General features: G+C 59.7%; 1 protein-coding gene and 1 long non-coding RNA gene across 3 annotated transcripts; both read right to left on the bottom strand.

Moving 5' to 3' along the window:
* Positions 1 to 979: 979 nt before the first annotated feature.
* On the bottom strand, positions 980 to 19,806 carry TRMU (tRNA mitochondrial 2-thiouridylase). 2 transcript variants are annotated; one of them, XM_004775448.3, is made up of 11 exons: positions 19,656 to 19,806; positions 17,228 to 17,393; positions 13,554 to 13,660; positions 10,073 to 10,195; positions 6,788 to 6,960; positions 5,305 to 5,358; positions 5,154 to 5,220; positions 3,766 to 3,866; positions 2,379 to 2,523; positions 1,937 to 2,019; positions 980 to 1,477 (listed from the first exon to the last, which is right to left on the bottom strand). In XM_004775448.3, the coding sequence occupies exons 1-11, from the start codon at positions 19,735 to 19,737 to the stop codon at positions 1,313 to 1,315; spliced, it is 1,266 nt and encodes a 421-aa protein (XP_004775505.1). In that variant the 5' UTR covers positions 19,738 to 19,806; the 3' UTR covers positions 980 to 1,312. The 2 variants fall into 2 exon arrangements, with proteins under 2 accessions (XP_004775505.1, XP_012902708.1); XM_013047254.2 differs by lacking the exon at positions 19,656 to 19,806 and having other exon boundaries at positions 6,788 to 6,901; positions 17,228 to 17,366.
* On the bottom strand, positions 3,018 to 3,757 carry LOC123393070. Its single transcript, XR_006607762.1, has 2 exons — positions 3,358 to 3,757; positions 3,018 to 3,085 (listed from the first exon to the last, which is right to left on the bottom strand). It is a non-coding gene; the product is annotated as an uncharacterized LOC123393070 (long non-coding RNA).
* Positions 19,807 to 20,801: the final 995 nt, after the last annotated feature.

The raw sequence follows: 20,801 nt of genomic DNA on the forward strand, positions 1-20,801 counted from the left end.
ACACTTCTGGCCCCCACAGAAGCCTGGCTCAGTGCACCAAGAATGTGTCGGGTATGAGGCTAGTGAGAGGAGGGAGCCCAAGCTCTGTCCCTGGTGCCCAGCCCCCACTGTCAGGGCAGGCGAGCTGGAGGCAAGGGGCTCACGGACACCCGGCCCCCACGTGCCCCGCAGGCACCGAGAAGAGAACGAGTCGGGTCCCAGGCGTCTGCCCACCTCCCACCCGCAGGGCCACCCGGCCTGGCGGAACCCTGACATGCACAGAGGCAGCAGGGGTCACGCTGGGACTCCGCGGGGGTCAACAGTCCCCCTGGGCCACAGGCTGCCCCGCACAGAGCGCAGGGGGCTCTGAACATCTTCACACTTCTCTGCCAAGCAGCTCCCGGCCTGGCCTGCTGCCCTCTCACGGCGACACACAAGCGTGCCCGCACCCCCATGCTGGCAGCTGTGCGTTCTCCCAGCACCACGGGGAATCCCTGAATCCCTAGTGTCACGGTGTGACGACACTAGGCCTTTGGGAGGCACTAGGCCATGAGGGTGGCCCCAGGGAGACCCCTCGTCCTGGCCACTGGGGCCACAGTGCGAAGTCAGCCGCTGGCGAACCACAGGGAACCTCAGCCAACCATCGGTCCCCACTGCCGTGAGACATAGACGTCTGTCGTGTGTCCGCCGCAGGAACGGACACCGCCTGCCACCAACCCCCGCTCGCTGGGATGAAGGCCCTTGGTCCTCCTGGTAGCCATGTGACTGCAGCAGAGGCACCGGGCACTCAGCAGGGGGAGGGACGACCTCCCCGCAGCTGCCCCCCGCTCGCATGGCCGCGGGGCACCCCTGCAGGCCAGGACTCGGCCCAGGTCCCACCACTGTTGGCCCTCCCAGGGGAAGGAGAGTGTGGCGGGAACGGGGGTGGGGGGGCTTGTGTCACTCGGCCGGAGCTGTGCGCCAGAGGCCCGCACCCCTCAGGAGACCCCATCAGACTCTGTCCCAAACACACGCTTTATTGGGCGCCGCCCCGCATCCCTGCTGCCTCCTCGCCGGGCCGCCTATGCGCCTGCGGGTGGGAGACCTTCCCTGGGCCAGAAGAGCAACTGTACACACCGGGCACTCGGGACCCACCACTAGGCAGCAAGTCCTTCTGGCCAGAGCGCCGACTTGGGGGAGCTAGGACAAGCCCTTCTGGGGCTCGCCCGGCACTGTGAGGCCGGCCCGGCTAGAACCGGGGCAGCAGGCTCAGCCGCGCTCCCCTGGACAGCTCCGCACTGGGCTCTGCTCCTGCGGGGCTGCTCCCGGGCACGCAGCAGCCGCTCAGCCTCCTTCAGAGCACGGGGCCCAGCCCTGGGCCATCGCTGGGGCTGTCGCTGGGGCCCTCGACGGCCACTCTGGACTTGCTCTTGCCCTTCTGGAGTATGTAGGCAGATGGCCCCAAGCGCAGGATTTTCCCGCTGCCCAGACACTCCTCCCCTTTATAGAAGACGGCAAACTAAGAAGTAAAGAGGCCCGTGTGAGCTCTGTGGGGCCCGGCGCCGGGTGCCCACCAGCAGCCAGGAGTGTGGGTCTGTGGCTGCTGGGCTGCGGGCGTCGGGGAGGGCAGGCCCAGACAGGGCAGCTGGGCCCTCCCAGCATCAAGCAGGGGCAGGTATCACTGGCATGGCTGGGGGGTGGGGGTGAGGGGGACACCAGGCACGGGGGGGCCGCAGCTTCCACCCTCACTGGCTGCGTGAGTCGCGCTCGCGCCCAGCCCGCAGCTCAGCACCCCCAACCTGTAAACGGGGCGCTCCGGCGGGGAGGAAGTGCGGTCTGTCCTTCCAGAGCACGGAGGCCACTGGCCAGAGCCCTCTCGGCCACACGTGGACGTGGAGAGAGGCCCGGTCCTGCCTTCCATCCAGGTTCCCCGCCTCCCTGGGCAGCCCGGGCGCAGGGCCAGGCACATCCCACTCACCTGTCCCGGGGCCAGGGCCCGCACAGCCCGCACAGCTGTCACCCACACGGTGCCGTCTTGGTTGAGGGTCAGCACACAGGGCACTGGGTGAACAAGAGGGATCTTTGGAGGGGGCCCCAGCCTTCCCACGCGTGGCCGGCCCCAGGCCTCACACCCCCAATGGATGGAAGGAGCATGGGCAGCGGGGCCACAGCCGGGGCGGCTCAGTGCCACCTGCTTCCTGGCCTGCCACTCCAGCACCTCCAGGACACGTCCTGCACGGAGGACGAGGGCGGCCACGCGGGCCTCAGCGCCTTCCTGTCAGGGCTCCCAGGGAACGCAGGCGAAGAGGGGGTTCCGAATACGTTATGCAACCTGAACATTGGGGGACGCTCCGGCCCCAAATCTAAGGACCATGCAGACCCTGGGCCCCCCCTCTGCAGGGCCCCTCCCGCTCGGTCACCTAGCGCCATCTGGTGGCGGAACCGGAAGTGGCACTCCATCATCTTGTCCCGGACCAGGGCTGCCGGCGGCTCCTCTGCGATCCAGTGCACGCGGTTGGTCCGCAGCAGGTCCCTGTACAGAGCCGGGTGGTCTGTCCGGGGGGCCTGTGGGGCAGAACGCGCAGGTCAGGACACGGGAGCCCTCAGCGGAGGGGGCCCCCACCCCAAGCCTGCACTTCATCAGTAGTGACCCCAACGGCATGCTGACTGCTGACTACGGCGTCCGCCCAGAAAGGCGTGGGACCACCCCACGCCGCTGGAGCCCATTCTGCACAGGAGGAAACTGAGGCGTAGGAGGGAAAGGGTCTTGTCACAGTCACACTTGACAAGCAGCAAACCATGGTCAGCACCCGCCAGTTCCAGCCTCACGTCCTGCCACACCTGCCGAGGCAGGGCCCGCCACGCTGCTGGCTTGTCTCCAAACAGTCACCCCAGGAGCCCATCAAACTCCAGGCAGCAGGGAAAGAAGGCACAGGGCCGGCTCCCCGGGGCTGTACTGAGGCCCTCTGACCCAAGCCCCAGGCAGGGGTACCCACACGGGGACAGATGCCAGGTGACGACCCTCCTGGTTTCTCAGAATGCAACAGAGACCACTGAAGTTTTACAGGAAAACCACTTTAATTTACGTGTGACCACAATCCCTGCTCCGGCTGTGACGCCCACGGCTCTTTGAGGAAGGAGATGGCCCAGAATCAGTAGGCCAGGTCTGCCGGCCGCTCTGCCTGTGTCTAAGGCTCCTCCAGCCCTGTGCCCGGGCACCCAGCTCTCCCAGGGCAAGGGCTCTCGACCTTGGTACAGCTCAGACGGGAGGCTGAGTCATCTGTTCAGGGTGGGGGCTTTCCTGTAGGATGTCCGGGGACCCCCTTGGCCTCCACCCATGAGATACCATAGGGACACTGCCGAGTGTCCTGGGGGTGGGGAGGAGCAGGGCCAACTCACCCTCTTTGGGAAGCCCTGCTCCAGAGCCTGGGGACAGGGTCAAGTCACTGCAGCCCACAAATGGCTCTGGTCCCGGCTCGGCTGCTTCCGTGTGTCCAGCAGTGGCCTGCGCAGCCATGGGCCGGCCCTGTCCTAAGCACTGAGGGACCTTTGGACTCTTGCATAAAATCAGAAAAATAGGATCTGTTCACAGCCATTAACGTGTCTCCCAGAGTGGCTGGCATACAGTTAAGACCCTGATGAGTACCTTCCCCAAAGCCCTGCTGATACTTCGGGGGCCAGTCCCAGGAGGACACAGAGGCAGGGATGATCCATCCGCCACTGCTGCTCTGTAGGACGCCACAGCCCTGCCTGGTCTTCTGCCACAAACAGACCTTGGTCACCTGTCTCAAAGGCCACCCGACTCACCACAAACACGTCGCCCGTGGCGCTGTCCTTCTCCACCACGTACCAGGGCTCCCGCAGGCCGCCCATCTTGGCTCTCTGGCCCAAAGTATACAGGAACCAACCTAGGAAAGACGGTTCTCGGCAGCCGGCACCAGCTCCTTCATATCACCCCCCTCTTGATGGGGCACAGAGCATGGGGGGAGGGGCAGCAGTCGGAGGCTCTGGGGGCCCCCGAGGGGTAGGCAGTCCAGAGCAGCTGTGTTCACCCACCACAAGCCTCAGCCCTGACCTCATCAGGGCCGTGTCAGGCTGCACCTTGTGCCCCGCCAGGAGCCATGCCAGCTGCTGGACCACCCAAACCAGGGGCCGCAGGGACCAGTCCTCTGGAATGTGCCCAGAAGCCCTAAGTCCCCTCCTGCTGAGCCCCCAGGAACCCCTCTGATGGAAGAACTGCACGGGGGGCTGGGGCATCAGGGCTGCCCCCACTTCTCTGTGTACCCCAACCGTGCAACAAACATCACAAGACTGGATGGCTAGCCCCCACCCCTCCCCACCTCTCGAGGAACAGCACTAGCACAGAAGAGACCAACTGAGGGGATCTCGTCCTGCTGGAGGCCGGCTGGGAGGGAGCATCCTGCAGGCCTGTCCCTCCTCCCGTCTTAGGAATGCATGGGGCTTCTCTGCCCGGCTCCCCAGGAGCCCTGGACAGCCAAGTCCAGCTCCCCCAATGGGAAAGAGAAGCCTTCTGCCCAATCTGGGTCGGGGGATTCCAAAGAGCCATCAGTGAGCCTGTCCATGCCTGAGCACCAGTCCCTGTCCTCCTCAACAGGTCAGACACGTTCTGGGTCAAGACCTACCTGGTCTCCAGCCCCCAAAGGCTTCTCTCTGATGCCCTGGGAGCCCACCACTCACCAACCCACTCTCTGTCCTCCCACTGCAATGTGAATGCTGGAGCCTGACCTGTCTGCTGCAGCCTCCCCACCCCGAACGTCTGCCCCCAAGTGCAACACCCCTGCCTCATGGGGACACCCTCTGATCCTGTCCTGTCCTCGTCCTAGATCTGGAAGCTCAGCCTGAAATCAGTCACACTTTCATCAGGGTGGACCTCTCTGTGTTCTCACGTTTTCTTCCCCTGCAGTGAGAGGGTACTTTTACTTACAGAGACACAACACGGGTCTTCCCGAATCGGGAGGGCATCCCTCTTTATTAGCTGCCAGGCCTCACGGAGACCACGCGCAGCACTGGCCACCACACTTGCTCGAGCCACCTGTGACCCCTACCCACAGGCCTCTTGGACTCATGTGCGGACGCAGATGAGTACAGGCTTCTTGTCTGACTCTCCCAGAGCTGGAACTTGCCCCACGACTCAGGGAGTTTATGACGAAAGGCACCCCAAGGTGGTGTCTCACCTTTGTGTGTTCCCAGAACTTTATTGTCTTCTATAGAAATGAATTTACCAGGCCGGGGCTGTAAATACTGAAAAACAAGCAAGCTCTTACTCACGAATCCAGGCCCACAGCAGAAATGTGCCTCCATTCTTTCGCCTCTAAGAATACTCACCTGAAGAATGAAATTTTCAAAATTTCTTTTACCAACGAAACAGATGCCCATGCTCTGGAACGAAAGGAGAGCCGAGCGTGAGAACGGACAGGCAGGTGTCCGCAAGAGAACAAGCCGGTGCCGGGAGAAGCAGGCCGCGGGCCTGGCTCTCCTCGGCCAGTATCCGCATGCGCCGGCCGGGCCCCGCAAATGGACCTTGAGGGCTTTCAGAGTGTCTCAGCCTCCCAGGGTCTGCTTCAGGCCCCCACCCGGGACCTGGTGAGTAAGCAAGGCCACACCACGTCCACCCCCACAGGAGAGAGAGCCGGAGCTGGGCCAGCCCTTCGGACCACCATCTGCAAGCCGCGGGGAAGCCGGGAGCAGGGGTCGGCCTGGGAAGGAGAGCAGCTGGGCCAGAAGCTGACACGCGCAGGGGAGTCAGAGGAAGGAGCGGCCCGTCAAGGCGGTCTCCTCTAGCCCAGGAGACAAGCGGAGGGTGCGCTCCAGCGCGGGTCCCGCCACACGGCTCTCTCACCGGCTCTCCGCTTGTGTCTCCTGGAGATGTGGCCCCCCAGCTGCCACCACAGAACTACACCCAGAACCCGAACCAGTGAAGAGAGGGACAGAGATGATGGGCGGATGCATGCGTGAAAAGATGTCTTCCTTGGGGACAATGACTTGCTGATAAAAAAGGTCATGCTCATTCCCAGGAAGACAAAAGGGCAGCAGCAGCCTCAGCTAAAGGTGACCCAATCCCTGACATGGCCCGACCACACTGAGCACACCGGGACCATCCTGTAGCACCAGACCCCAGCCATGCTGGCCTCACCGTCGTTCCAATGCCCAGGCTCTTCTTGCCTCAGGGCCTTTGCACACCCTCTTCCCACTACTGGGGCTATTCTCCCCCAGCTGTCTTTGGGACACTAAATCCTATTCATCCCGAGGCCTTACGTTAAATAAAATGTTAACTCCCCAGAGCCCGTCTCTGGCTCTAGCCCAAACTAGTTAGAGCCCACAGGTGCCTCCTACACATTTTCCAGTTTTGCCGTGCTATGTTTCGTGTCTGTCTCCCCTTCCTGCGAGCTCCATGAAGGCAGGAGTGAGGAGCCCATGTGCTCTTACCCTATCCTCAGGGGCCATCAGCACGGCACCCAGGACAGGAAGGCCCTCGACAAGGAGGAGCTAGACTGTGTGAAAAAGGCAGATGTGTGAGCAGGCAGGGACAAAGCCCCGGCCAGGGCGCCTCAGGGCCCTGTCCTTTAGCTCTCCCCTGGCAGGCTGGGCCAAGGGCACCCCAACAAGCTAGCCGGGCCGCTGTGAAAGCCGCGCACCCACAGGGAGAAATCGTGTCTGAGCAGCTCCTGGAACGTCAACAGCGTGTCCTACTGCACGCGTGACCCGGGCTCTGTCCTGACGCTGGCTCCCGGGGAGGAAACGCCCAGACGGGGCCGCGCCCCGGCTTCTCCGCAGACCGTGGCCGCCAGCAAACCCCCCTCAGTCCTACCTCCTTCTTCTGAAGCACGTGATGGAGTCTATTCTCAGCAGCTATTTTCTTGACAAAATCTTTCGTTAGCCCCCCCAGAGGGAAGAGGGTTCTCCTCAGGGCATCTTGGGAGACCTGGCTGAGAAAGAAGGTCTGGTCTTTAAAGCTGTCAGCTGCTTGAAGAAGTTTAACCGCTGCCAAGAGTAAAGAACAAAACACGGTGCGGGAATGAACATAACGGCCCTTGGCCGCGGGTCCCGTCCCAGTAGCTCCTCCCTGCTCTGTCGGAGGCAGAAAGCAGTGCTCAAAGGCAGACCACCAGGCAAGACAGACAATCCCGTGCTTCAGGGGAGACGGGTTCTCACCCCGAGTTTAGGCGCCGTTAATAATAAGGCTACGTGAGCAGGAAGTTTAATCCAGTTCCCTCCCCGGGTCATGGTACTTTACAGACCCAACTCGGCACAGGCCCGCTCTGAGGAGGGGACGTGAAAGCGAGCCAAGATGCGCGCAGCCGAGCATGAGAAAGCTGGACGGGGGACCCCGGAGGACGCCGGGCCGGGGGTCAGCCGCTCCCCACGCCCCCCACCGTCGCAGTCAGGGGTTTCCGCGGAAAGCGGGTTTCATTCAGAGTCACGCGGACATTTGTGCGCTGCTCCTCCACGGCCTCCCCCTGCTCGTCTCCCTGGCAGAGAAGCGCGTCTGGCCCTGAGGCCTCGCGGCACAGGCGTGACTGACCTCGGCCCCGTGACACTGGGTCAGAGAAGGAGGCCCAGCTCCACTGCTGGGCCACATCACACCTGCAGGCTCGTGCCGGGACCACCACGATTGCAAGCAACAAACTCCCCAGTGTCAAGTTCAGCGAGCCACGGGAAACGGCATGTGGGCTTTCAGTACCGGAGCTCCGACACTCCTGAGATGCAGCGCGAGGAGAGGCCGCTGCACGGCACCCTCAGGGCGTGCGACGTGTGCACTGGGGCCCATACGACGCACGTGTGCCTGTCAGCTCCCACAGTCGTGTGGGGAACACGGGCTCTGGGGAGGGGACCTTCTCCACCCGCGGCCTCAAATGTGAGTCTCACTTTAACCATCGGAGGGTCCATGACCCCCATTTTACAGACAAGGAAACTGAGGCTGAGCTCGTCGGAGAGGTGCAACAGCACACGCAGGCGTGGCCTTAGTCCGAGGCCGTCCCTTCCTGCGCGCAGAGCAACACGACCGGCTGAGAAATGGAAAACAGCCAGTCATCGGGGAGGCAGGCTCTGCCCAAGGCCACTTTCTGCTTCAAAAGGAAGACCGGTCAGCCGCGTACACGGGGCCTCAGGACACTGGAAGCAACGGGCATTTCCTCACCGCTCCGAGTCAGCATAAAACAGACCCCACATCTGGGGCGCCCAGGGGGCTCAGTGGGTTAAGTAAGCGTCTGCCTTTGGCTCAGGTCATGATGCCAGCACCCTGGGGTCGAGCCCCACATCGGGCTCCCTGCTCGGCGGGGAGCCTGCTTCCCCCTCTTCTCCCACTCTATCTGTGTCACACACTCTCTCAAATAAATAAAATCTTAATAAGTAAATAAACAAATAAATAAGACAGGCGCAAAATCTTTTTTCTTTAAAGGAGGCCGGCGATCTTAAACCGTAGAAGGGTCACGGTCCGGCGTTTCAGTCACACCCCCTCCCAGCTCGTCCCCGGTCAGGCCGGCGCCGCGCCCCCTCCACACGGGTGAGGCCTAACCAGGCGCCAGGCCGGGGCCCAGGAGCGCCGACGAGCCTAGGCGGGCTGTGCGCGGCCCCGTGTGCGCGGCCCGTGCCGTGCAGCTCAGGGACCAGGTCCAGGTCTCCAGGCAACTAAGTAAGAATTAGAGGAAAAGCGCCGTGTGACTCCATGTTACGTCGCTCAGGAGCGCCCATCAGCGTGATCGGAGGAGCTTCCGAGGGCCCGCGGCCTCACATAAAGGTCCAGACAGCTCTGCAGTGCAAACCGGTTTCTAGGCGGTGAGCGAGCACGTCTATTCTGTGTGGAAATAAATCCTTCAGCCATTCAGGACCCTTCAATCCGTGTTTACTTGCTGACTTCTGCTGCAGAGCGCCCACGTGGCAGCGCTCTGCCTTCTTCCCGACACGGAGGGGCTTCCCAGGACAGGGGTGCCCCCGAGACGCGGCCCTCGGAAGCAACTGAAAGGGAGGCCGAGGGAACCTGTCCCCTCTCCACGCGTCTGTACCTGAGGCCCTGGTGGCAAGCGCGCGGCTAAGGGCCCCGCACCCCGCAGGCAGCAGAGGGAGACCGTCCCAAAAAGCAAGTGCTGCCCTTGTCTGCGTTCAAATCGGAAGGTGATCTGCATCCCCTCTGCTGTGAAGAAGGGGCGGGGTTCGAAACCAGGCCAGCCAAGCACCGCCAGCAGCCTCGGGGCTCCGCAACACAGCAGACGGCCACACGGACGGGGTGGCCCCCTGAACAGACTCAGTGACACGGAGGACAGAGCTCGACTGGGGCCTGGCGTAGCAGAAAGAGCACAACTATGGAGCTGGGCCAAACAGGGCTGAGCTCCAGCTTGACGGCCACATGCCGCCTGGTCAAATGACTCCATGCCTCAGTTTCCCCACCTGTGAGGTGGGGTGAGCGCTTCCACCTCTGCTCTCAGAGGGGCCAAGCGGAGCGCGTGCCCGTCACAGCTGCGCGCGGGGGAAGGGGCAGGTGCGGTGAGGCAGGCGCTCGGCGGACCAACCCTCCGGCGATCCCACAGCAACGGAAACTCCTTGCCCAGGCGTGGCTCTGAGCTCCCCTCACAATGGCGTGAATTTCTCTCTTCTACACACAAATGTACGCCAGGACGAGCCAGCAGCAGCCCTGCTGACAGCTGGGCATTGTTCTGGAACGGTGACACTCGGCTCCCTCTAATGCCGACACACGGCTCCGTATCCACCATCTCTGCACACGCTTCTCCAGCAGGCCCGAGTGTCAGGCCCCAGCGCCTGGGTCCCGCAGAAGTGCGCACACCCTGGTCTCGAGCCCTCAAGAGCTCATGGTAAGCACCGCGGCCATGGTAAGCTCCGACTATGAACAAGTATTTCCTCAAACACCTGGGAACCTTCGAGTCACTGGCAGAGAGTAAGGGCTGGGTCAGAAATCACAGAAGCAGGTTCCAAGCAGGCTCTGCGGGGAGGTGGCCTCCTGATGTTTACTCTTCAACACCCGCCAGCTAGTGCAGGCCACACAGGGACGCGGCGGCCGCCTCCACGACACCTGCCGCCACACTCCACTAGCTCCCTCTGCGCACCCACCCCTGCGGTCTGACCCGGCACTTTTGCTTACCATTTCTGACTTCAAAGCGGTTTCTGAAAAGCCCTTCTGGCCTCCTAATGTGCTTCTGCTGAAAGACTTCCTCGTCTTCCAGTGAGGTCCTGGCGTAGTGGCCCGTGGCAACTGCGTCTGCTCCTGTGAGGTTTTTAAAAACCCAAGATCAAACTCCAGACTCGCATGTGTGGTCGGGCCGCCTCGGGCCTTGGGAGCTCCCAGAAGTCTGCAGATACTAAGCCTTGCGCTGGACAGTCTGCACCGATGGCCCAGCTCCCTCCCAAACACGGAGGTCCAGGCGAGGAGGCCCTCCACAACACGCCAACATTCTCATCAACTGTGGCCTTGAACTCTCCATTTACAAGGAGACAACCTTGCTACAAGGTTTTACTGCAGCTTTATGGGACTTTCAAAAGTCTGTATCTATCCACTCATTCACTCTAGCTTAAGGAAAGAAATATGCACACAAAGATTTAACGATAAAAAGTTCATTTCAGTGTCTCCTATACTAAGGAAAATTGAAACCACCAAAATGTTCGGAGAATATGAAATTAAAATGCCACAAGAATGGCGCCGCGCTCGAGGAGTTTTTCATAATGTTCAATGGGGGAAATACATAATACTATAATCCCACTTTTTAAAAAATATTATTTATTTATTTGAGAGAGAGACAGCGAGAGAGAGCATGAGAGGGGAGAAGGTCAGGGGGAGAAGCAGACTCCCCATGGAGCTGGGAGCCCCATGCGGGACTCGATCCCGGGACTCCAGGACCATGACCTGAACCGAAGGCAGTCGCTTAACCAACTGAGCTACCCAGGTGCCCCCCACTCTTTTTAATGCACAAAGATTAGGAAAAATATGAGAAAGTCCATTCCTTTGATTCCAGGAAGAGAAATGATAGATGACATCTCCCTATTTTCACTCTGCTGTCATGCACTTGAACTTTGAACTTTTTCTGATACCCACACATTATTTCCACCGCAGTGAAGGACCATCCAGCATATTCCATCTCTTCCCTCCCCGTTATGCAAAAAACCAAAAGAACCTACTAGAGCACGTATTAGTTCACAACCTTTCCCTGAACGAACACTTCAGATGCTCCACGTGGCAAGAGACTCATTCCAGGAAGGGGCAGCAAACCGAGCCCGTGCCTTGCCAGCGAGACAAGCTCAGTGTAAGACAAGAGGGACACCGAGCATTAGCTGCTGAGGGCACCTGGCGGGCTCCGTCAGAGGAGCGTGCAGGTTCTGACCTTGGGGTCATGCGTTCAAGGCCCACACTGGATGTAGAGACTTACTCAAAAAAAAAAAAAAAAAAAAAAAAAGTTCTCTCCATTAAAAAACAACACAAAAGGGAAGTTCTGGTAATACTGGTCTGACATGAGCTGCAGTAAGACAGCAGACGACGCCTCGGCTCAGGAGTGGGCTCTCCAGTTTGCCAAACGCATTCTCCACCCTAAGGCAGATTCTTACCAGCACAAGAACTGTTGTATATGAACTACCAGAAAAAGCACATTTGGGAACCTATTATTATAATACCTTGATTGCTTTTCAGAGAGGAAAACAACCCTCCTTAAATCTATTTCCCCAAACAACGAGCACTTACACTGCCAAGCGTTGAGTCCCCCGGGAGGGACCTCAAGGTCTCACGGACTGACACTCCGTGCCATGCTGCCCACGCGGGCAACTCGGATGCGCAAGCGCGCCCCGCAGAAACTCCTTCTGACGCGTCCCCAACAGACGGCCACCTCGGGCTGGCTCCCTGAGAGGCTAAGACAACAGGGAGCCACTCTCGCCATAGGAAGGTGTCACCCCCTCCCACAGAGCTGGCTGCGCCCCTCCCGAGTGCGGTCCTTCTGCACGGCCAGGCCCTGCCCTGCGTGGTGCGCACATAAACAGAGGCCATCACCGGGCACGACCACATGGTAATCACCCGGCTCATCCGAGGTCCTGTCTCCTAACACTAACACACTCAAAACCAAAGTCACTGCACAAGCCAGGAACCTGTCGCTCCCTTCCTGAATAAACGGGAGCTAACTGTAAGCCCCCCAGACGTGGCCCATGAGGGCATCCACGAGGGCAGAGCAGGGCCGATGCCTTTCCTTCCTGACACCCCCAACCACCAGGTAATGCCAGACTGCAGGCAGCCGGAGGCCCAGATCTGCTCCCCACCACGGACGAGAGGGAAGACTGACCCTAGTGAGCCAACTTGGAATACGATCTCTACCGAGGTTCAGTTTTGGCATCAGTCACTCAAACGCATCCAGAATTCTGGAGCCTTTGTCTTGCAGGCATTACTGAGGCCTGTGACCCGTGTGTGCTCCTCTCCAGCGGCAGGGCCCTGTGTGCTGGCTCTGCAGGCCTAGAGTGAGCCCGCTTCTGTCACTGCGGCACAGCTGATGCACAGAGCAGCCAACAGTCCTGGGACGCTACTGGACTGCTGGCACAGGACGGTCACAATAACGTCTGGGCACGTGGGCAGATACAGCAAAGAGCCGCACGGGACAGAAGACACGGAAAGGCCAGAATTGGAAATTTCTGCGAGGGCAGGGCAGGGCAGGGCAGGGCAGAGAAGCGAGCATGTGGGTTTTAAGGCAGCAGAGGCCACGGGCAGCCCCAGCAAGCAAGGCAGCATCAGGGAGCCCCACAAAGGCACAGGAATGCCCCAGCAGCAGCAGGAGAGGAGAAAGGAGAACTATGGAAACAGACAGAATCTGCAGGCAGCTGTGAGCAGGGAGCAGGGCCTCCATGGGCTTTGAGAAGAGACCACCAGAGGCAACGGGGTGGCTCAGTCAGTGAGGTATCGGCTCAGGTCCTGATCTTCGGGTCCTGGGATCGAGCCCCACTCCCAGCTCCTTACTCAGCAGGGAGCCTGCTTCTCCCTCTCCCTCTGCCCCTCACCCCTGCCCATGCTCTGTCTCTCTCTCAAACAGAATCTTTAAAAAAAAAAAAAAAAAAAAAAGAACAGACCACTAAAATGTGGCTCAAATCCAGGAGGGAAAGAAAGGCCCAGAAACCAAGCTACCCAGAGCAGGGGAATAGTCTCAGCAGGACTGGGAAAAAGGACACCCAGAGAGACACCGAAGCCGACTTTCCGGAGCTCTAAAGAGGGCCTGTGACACTCCCGCTGTGACCCTGCCTGCAACCGGGGCTGCTCTGAGCGAAGCTGGACCCGCAGGCAAGCTCTGGCGGCCCCGCTTCTGGCTCTCTGCCTGCGACCTGTTTCGGCAGGATGCTCAGAAGTTGGTGCTCCTCAACCTGAAGCACTGCCCCCACACCTGAGAGGTCCATGATGAGGACACACTCCTTCCTCCCTGAGACCCTGTAATTTGCATATTGCCAGAAAGTTCTTTCTTACTCAGGACGATAACAGAATATTATCATCTCCACTGCTTCCTTTCCTTCTGAAGATGAAACTGTTTACTGGGATTTGGCTCCTGAATATCTCTGAAAACCTTACAATTTTAAAGAGATTAAATGGAAAGAGCAAAATGACTTACCGAGATTATCCACAGCATAATGGAAAAAACAACTGAATTTGATGTGCTTGTTGCAGACTATGTCAGGATTAGGGGTCCTTCCTTTTTCATATTCACTTAAAAAGTCACTGGAACAGAAGAAAACGATTTTCATTTCTAAGTGAAACGTTCCTCAAAAAAATAAATCTACTGGGGCGCCTGGGTGGCTCAGTGAGTTGAGTGTGTCCGGCTCTAGATTTCGGCTCAGGTCATGATCTCGGGGTTGTAGGGTTGAGCTGCTGGTTGGGCTCCGCACTTGGCACAGGGTCTGCCTGAGATTCTCGCTCTCCCCCTCTGCCCACCCCCAACCCGCTTGAGCTCACATTCTCTCTCTCAAATAAATAAATAAAATCTTTAAAAATGATTAGGTTGAATTACTTGCTTAAGTTAGCTTCTCCTTGTCTTACCAAAGCTACAATTTTCCTGAAATCAGGAGAGCTTCAGTGGATAGCCACTGTCAGTGTTTTCACCAAACGTTCGCGTAAAGCCGCTGCACTTTCCATCTGAATCTATGGTAACAGACAAAGCCGGACAGAAAGCCAGGGGTCACCTGCCACTCCAGCCCAGCAGCCACTCCGCTTCCCCAGAGGCTCACAGATTGTGCGGGGCCCCATGCAGGATGGACTCACTCAACCCCAGCCTCCCCTGACTCCGCCAGCAGAGGACGGCTTGGAGGAAGAACACGCCGGAGAGCAGGAACCCAACGACCCAGAGCCACCGCGTGGGGCTCCATGAGCTATTCCACAATCTCGGCCTGGGGACCCAGGTCACTGGGCGAATAAATGTGCCAGGTGATACTTTTCTACTGTGACTCCCGTACTTCTGAGGGCCAGCAACGGCCTGGATGCTTCCCGGGCACAGGCAGCCTGGCTGGCCTGAGTGAGAGGAGGACAGTCCGGCAACAAGTTCACGGTCTCACAGTGGCCACTCTAGGAGGACTGCGATGCCTGTTCCAGGAGTCTAAAGTGAGTATTAAAGGGTTGGGGGCACCCGGCTGGCTCAGCCGGAGGAGCGTGCGACTCTCGATCTCGGGGTCATGGGTTTGAGCTTCGAGCTGGGTGTGGAGGTGACCTCAAAATAAAATCTTTAAAAAAGAAAAAAGTAACAGGTGTATCTGGAATACCTGTGATCATTTTCCATGGAACTTAAAGCTCTGTGTTGCTCTACCATGGTTACAAATGACAACGCTGACCCAGCGGGCCACGTCGCGAGGACACTGAGAATCTGCGTGGGGTCACAGGTCACACGTGTATCTTCAACTCCAGCAGGCGATGCCACACGTCCCTACCACCCCTCAGTCCTCTCAGGAAGGGAGAACACTTGTGTTGCTCTATATTTCAATTATTTAACTGTTAGAAAGTTGTCAAGAGTCTCATTAAACTCTTGCTTTACTCTCCGTGTGTCCACAGCCCCCAGAACATCTTCTACATAACAAGTTCTGAATGAATGCTGAAGAGGCTGAAGGTGTCCACCTGCTTCTGAAAATCATGCTAACCATTTCCCAAACGGCTTAACGGAAAAGAGGTCAGTGGCGTCAGCAAAAACCATGGAGCACAGCCTGTTTGGCGAGGGGACAGAACCCGTCTGCACCCCAGGAGGGAGACGGCAAGTGGAAAGAACACCCACACTCTGACCCTTGCAGCCCCAACGGGCCTCGTGACCACGGAACGCAGAAGAAATCGCGGAGCTAGAGAGTGCTATCAGAGCGGTGAGCGTTCGGGGACTCCTGAGGGGCTCAGATGGTTAAGCGGCTACCTTTGGCTCAAGTCACGATCTGAGTCCTGGGACCGAGCCCCGCATCGGGCTCCCTGCGTGGTGGGGAGCCTGCTTCTCCCTCTCCCTCTGCCCCTCCCCACAGCTCGTGCACACACTCTCTCTCAAATAACACATTTAAACAAAACAAAACAGAGTGGTGAGCGTTCAGAACACCAAGATCACTAGCGCAATTCTAACCGCCCACCAGGCCACCAGGACGAAACGGAGGCAGAGGGCAGACTGGCCAGAGCCCGCCTGGCCTCCGTTAAACGTGAGTTAACCTCCAGAAAATCACGTTCGCTCACACGCTTTCCAAACGTAGCAATGAAGGGGAAGTTTAAATCCGCCTGGATTTCTTGCTATCACCTGAAGCCCTGCAGTACTGAAAGGATGCCCCAAAACAGCTTTCCCCACCCACCCGGATTCAACGGCAAAGCTACCCCTGCCTCCTCTTCCTCCCACCCCTACACTCGTCAGTCACCAAGCCCCTCGACGCCATTTCCCACGTAAGACCGGATGGATCTCCCCACCAGAATGAACCCAAGTGCTTGTCGCAGTGTGGGTTCCAGGGCTGACATCCCACAGCCCCGTCCAGGCGGATGTTTAACAAGCAGCCTCGCCAGTCCTTCAGCCCGACCTCCGCTGCCAGCGGATCTGCCCCCCAGGGCTGCTGCGGCCAGCTGTTACCCCTACTCCACGCTCCGGTCATTCCCACCCTCGAACAGCGGCTTCTCCCACGCTCTCTGCCTCCAATCTTCTCCCATAACTTACCCTACACTTGCCTCCCAGATTGCTCTTTTCAGTAATACATATCGCAAGAGCTACGTTTATTGCTTACTAATGTGCCAGGCACAGTGCGGGTAGCTTTATAGCTAATTTCATTTAATTCTTACAATAACCCCATGAGACAATATCCTCATTAAAGGGATTTTAAAAAAAGGCTTAGAGAGCCCACGGCCATGCAGTAAGTGGCAGGGTCAAGACTGGACCCAGGGATTTCCTGTGCACGCACCTACCCTAAACCTGCGCACATCACTGCTGCCCGGGACCTTCGATGGCCACGCACTGTGCAGAGCCTAGCTGGGCTCCCCATACCCCAGGTCAAGCAGCCTTCCTCCGCAGTGACAAGAGTCCAGCCAAAGCTGTCAACGTTCCCCCCCCCCAGAATGATGGGGATTTTCCTTGTCACCACTGCTCTTGCTATCCTGTTTGGAAAATCTTCTCTACTTCACTGTTATTTTCAAGAGCAGATCAAACCTCACCTCTTCCATGAAGCCCTCCTGACTGCTCCATATGACCCATTTCTCCCTCCTCTGAACGTGCAGCATTTTCGTATCGCTGGTACCTCCTACCCACCGCTCACCACTGTCCCCTCTGTTGAAGGGAACGTTCCCCTCCCACCGGGCTGCAAACTCCTGCAGAACGAGCCACAGCCTGTCCCCCTTGATGTCCCCCACACAGCACTGTGCCCAGTTTGGAGCAAGCACTGAAGGATCAACATTGGCAGCTGTCACATTTTTGAAGTTTTTGTGTTTCGCGTTTTCATGAGGTACCGGGGAGGGGCGCCTCACCTACTTCTTTTTCCCAGAAGCCTCTCACTGCTGACCCGCACAGGCACCCCCCATGCCACCTCTCAGGGAGGGCCTCAGCCTTAGTTCCCTCACCCAAAGCTAGCAGCAGAAACGACTCAAGGTTCCTGAAGGCCTTAGGGAGACTTCCAGCAGGTGGCACATAAGGAAATAGGAGGCCGGCTGCTCTAGGACCTGCCATCCACGGTCTCGGGCGCCACCGCCTAACAGCAGTGGCCACGTGCCCCTGGTCCGGCTGACGACGGCAGTCCCTCCTGCAGAAAGGCGGTACGGCGCATCGGGAAGCCTTCTGCGTCTCTGAAAAGGACCCACCTGAACACATCATTCCAGTACTCCTTCACATAGGACACTTGGTGGAAAGGGATGTCGAGGATCCGGCAAACTCTGTAAGCATCTTCACAGTCCCTGTCGGCAGTGCACACTCCGTGTTCATCCAGTGAGTCCCAGTTCTTCATGAACACCCCTGTCACCTGATAGCCTGGGGGCAGAAGGGGGCACAAGTCAGAGTCCATACTCAATAATCGGAGTGTAAGCCACTGGCCTTCCCAGCTGGCCGAGACGCCCTTTCCCTCACACTCCCGTGACACTTGGTAACGCCTCCATTGTCATAGTGGGCTGCAGGACTGCAACTGTTGGCCTGTGTCGCCCAGGTGAGCGAGGGGCTGTACTTTCATCTCTCTGTCCCACCCTGTGTCTGCACAATGCCTGGCACGCGGGAGAGGCTCAGCAAACGGTGCTGAACGACAGAAGAGCAGAAATTCAACATTTTTCAAAGCATTCTGTTATCGAGAAAATAAACTAATTTCAAAGACTTTTTCCAATTACCATCTAGAACTTAGACTCTAAGCCATCAGACAAGAAGACAATTAAAATCCAGGCTATTTTATTATAAAGGTTGTACTAATTATATATTTAAACACCTTTTTTTGACTTCTATTTTAATGAAGTACTCAACCAAACACCAGAAAGCCCAGTGTTAGCTTTCAAGCATCTCAGCGACCCACTCAGGTGCCTACCCCGTGGGAGAAATGTTTAAGAAATGTTTCTCAGTGGTTAGGCTCAATGTAACAGAACCCAAGACGTGACTAAGTTTGTGACTAAGTTTAATAGAGTGCGCCGCCGGACACCCGCCAGACCACCCCCTCCACCCAGACCACCCCCTCCACGGCTGCCTGCAGTTAACCAGCCCCTACTGACTCTCCTCCAGTGCACACCATACTCTGCTGCGCTCCTGGTGCCAGTCAGCCCCCTTCTGCCATCCACCACAGCCCGGAGCTCTTAGAGAGCAGTCTCATCAACCCTGTGTCCCTGCACAGAGCCTGGAGCTAACCCTGTGTCCCTGCACAGAGCCCGGAGCTAACGAGGTGCTCGCAGAAGAGACGACCCCACACACAGTTTATCCTTCTTCTCAAGGACACGGACCCACTTAGGGACCCAGGCGCAGGCACTCCCGAATGGGACCTGAGCCTTGTGGGGGGGCACAGGATAGGACGTGCAACTCCCACAAGACTAGGGAAACCCATGATGCCAAGGAGAGGACCACGCTTTTCCTCTGCTAAGTCCATCAGCGTCCCCCACTGAGGAGGAAACCCCAGAGAAGGCTGGAATATGGAGTGATCGTCTGGATCCTGGGAGAAGGGACAGCCGACCTTCCTGAAGAGTAAAAGGAGTCCCCGCGGTCTGCCCACGGCTAGTCTGCCCCATGTGTCAGAGCACGTCACACACATCATCGGGAACCTTCAAGGGCTCTGCACGGTCTAGTCCCGCATAGTCCAAAGTCTCTCAGGTAACATCAGCCATAATCACTCTTTCCTTCGGCCGTCCAGACCCGGCCAACACTTGCATGCTTCTGACCTTCTGCTGGAGCTGCGGCCTGTCAGGAGCACTGTCCTCACACTTCACGCCGATGTCCTGCTTAGTGAAATGCTACTCCGCCTCCGGGTCTCGCCTTAAACACCACCACCACCGCGGGTGAGGCTTTAAATCCCCATCTCAAATGACAGGTGCGCAGCGCGCCTACGTCGTTCCCACGGATCCAGTTATCTGAGACAGGGAGCGCGCTGCAGGCGCACGAGTGGGTGGGGAGGAAGGGACAGGATCGCCAGCAGACCCCGACGAGTGTGCAGCCCTCCCCGGGCTCATCTCACCACTCAGATCAGAGATCGTCACCCCGGCGAGGCTCAACGGACTGCGCCACCCAGGCGCCCCGGGTGCCTGCATTTCCACGTAACCACGACTGTCTTCCGAGCGCCCACTGTGTGCCGGGCTCCGCGGTGACGCGGCGCGGGCTCGTGTCAGCCCATCCCCCCAGCGGCCCGGCGACGTGCGGGGGTCCCCCCGCCTTTCAGAGAAGGACGCTGGGCTCACCGAGGAGCCCCCCGCTCCAGCCCTGCGTTCCGGGAGCTCAGAGCGGGGAGCGCACGCGAGCCTCCCCGTGGAGGCGGCCTCACACGCGGAACGCAGCTCGGGCGGCGCCCGACCCGGGCACTCCCCGGACGCCTGCCACGGCCGCTGGCGCTCGGCACCGGCGTGCCGCCGTGAACGGAGCGCACGGACGTTCCGGGGACGTTTTGGCCGCACGGGCCCCGGCGGGGCCAGGACCGTCCCCGGCTCAGCGCAGTCCCCGGCTCAGCGCTGACCGCGCCGCCGCCGTCCCCCGGGTCGGGGGGCCCCGCGGCCGCAGCCCGCCAGGGCATGCGGGACCTGGCGCAGCCAGAGTCCCCGAGAAGCGGTCGCTCACCTCTCCGCCTCAGCAGCAGCGCGGCCACGGCGCTGTCCACCCCGCCGGACAGGGCGACCACGACGTGCCGCGCCGCCTGCATCGGCTCACCGACAGCCTCCCGCAAGCGGGGCGTCCGCTTCCGCGCCGCGCCGGAAGTCCCTCCTCCGCCGCGGCGACGCCGACGCGGCCCGACCGGAAACGCGCTTTCACGAGCGGCGCTCCGGCCCCGCCCCGGCTTCCGCTCCCGAGGCTCCGCCCACCCCTCCTGCGCGCGCAGCCGCGCTCGGGCTCTCTGCTGCGCTTGCGCACGCTGCTCCGGGGTGGGGGCGGGTGCTGTCCGCCTGAGCGCGGTGGAGGGAGCCGAGGTGGTCCTCGAGGGGTGCGGCGAGGAGCCGGGTTCTAGGAGAGGGGGCCGGGAAGCAGGGGAGCCGAAGGATCCCGTGTAAATTTCGAGAGCTCTCCGTGGCTGCCCTGGGTTAGGGTTAGGGTTAGGGTTAGGGACGAGCGGGGAGCTGGTTGGCAGCCCGGGACAGCCGCCTGGGCGGCGGAGCATTTGCGGGGCGACTCTGCACCCGCGCCTGCGGGAACGGACGCGGGGGGACGGGAGAGAGGGTGGGGGCTTGATGTTTCCGTCTTGCGGGATGTCCCCGGGGAGGGAGTGGCCCGCCAGGTCCGCCCCCGCGCGTCAGTGGCTCGGGCCGTCACCCTCCGACGGGAGATGCGGCTGTTCGGGACCGGTCGCGCGCGGGGGCGCACGCGGGGCACCGGGCGGGTGACCGAGGCGGCACGTTTCCGGCGCGGGGGACGGCGGGCCGCGGAGACCTCCGCTGGGCCTAAGGAGGGCGTGGGAAGGTGGAGGTGAGCAAAGCATCGGAGGAGCCCGGGTAGGAAACCTGGCCGAGCCGCGCGGGCTGGAGGTCCGCTGACTGGCTGGCCGAGGGGCGCTCAGTGCGGAGTGCCAAGGCAGGGGGCGGCACGCACCGGACCAGGAGCGCCCCCGGGCCCAAAGGACTGAGATCTGCGTTGGCACCTGACGCTGTGGTCTACACAAGCGAGATCGGACACCCTTTAACTCCGCGACTCGGGGGGGCGCCTGGGTGGCTCAGTGGGTTAAAGCCTCTGCCTTCGGCTCAGGTCATGATCCCAGGGTCCTGGGATGGAGCC

This window comes from Mustela putorius, unplaced genomic scaffold, assembly GCF_011764305.1.
Source record: "Mustela putorius furo isolate JIRA1106 unplaced genomic scaffold, ASM1176430v1.1 tig00000738_pilon_pilon_pilon, whole genome shotgun sequence".
Taxonomy (NCBI): Eukaryota; Metazoa; Chordata; class Mammalia; order Carnivora; family Mustelidae; genus Mustela; species Mustela putorius.

What these genes read in the sequence shown, in the direction of transcription:
- TRMU (XM_004775448.3), bottom strand. Translation starts at nt 19,737, where the DNA reads ATGCAGGCGGCGCGGCACGTCGTGGTCGCCCTGTCCGGCGGGGTGGAC. An exon ending in TTATGCTGTGGATAATCTCG is followed by an intron (nt 10,196 to 13,553) that starts GTAAGTCATTTT and finishes AAAACCTCACAG; the next exon opens with GAGCAGACGCAGTTGCCACG. An exon ending in CCGCCACCAGATGGCGCTAG is followed by an intron (nt 2,020 to 2,378) that starts GTGACCGAGCGG and finishes TTGTTCACCCAG; the next exon opens with TGCCCTGTGTGCTGACCCTC.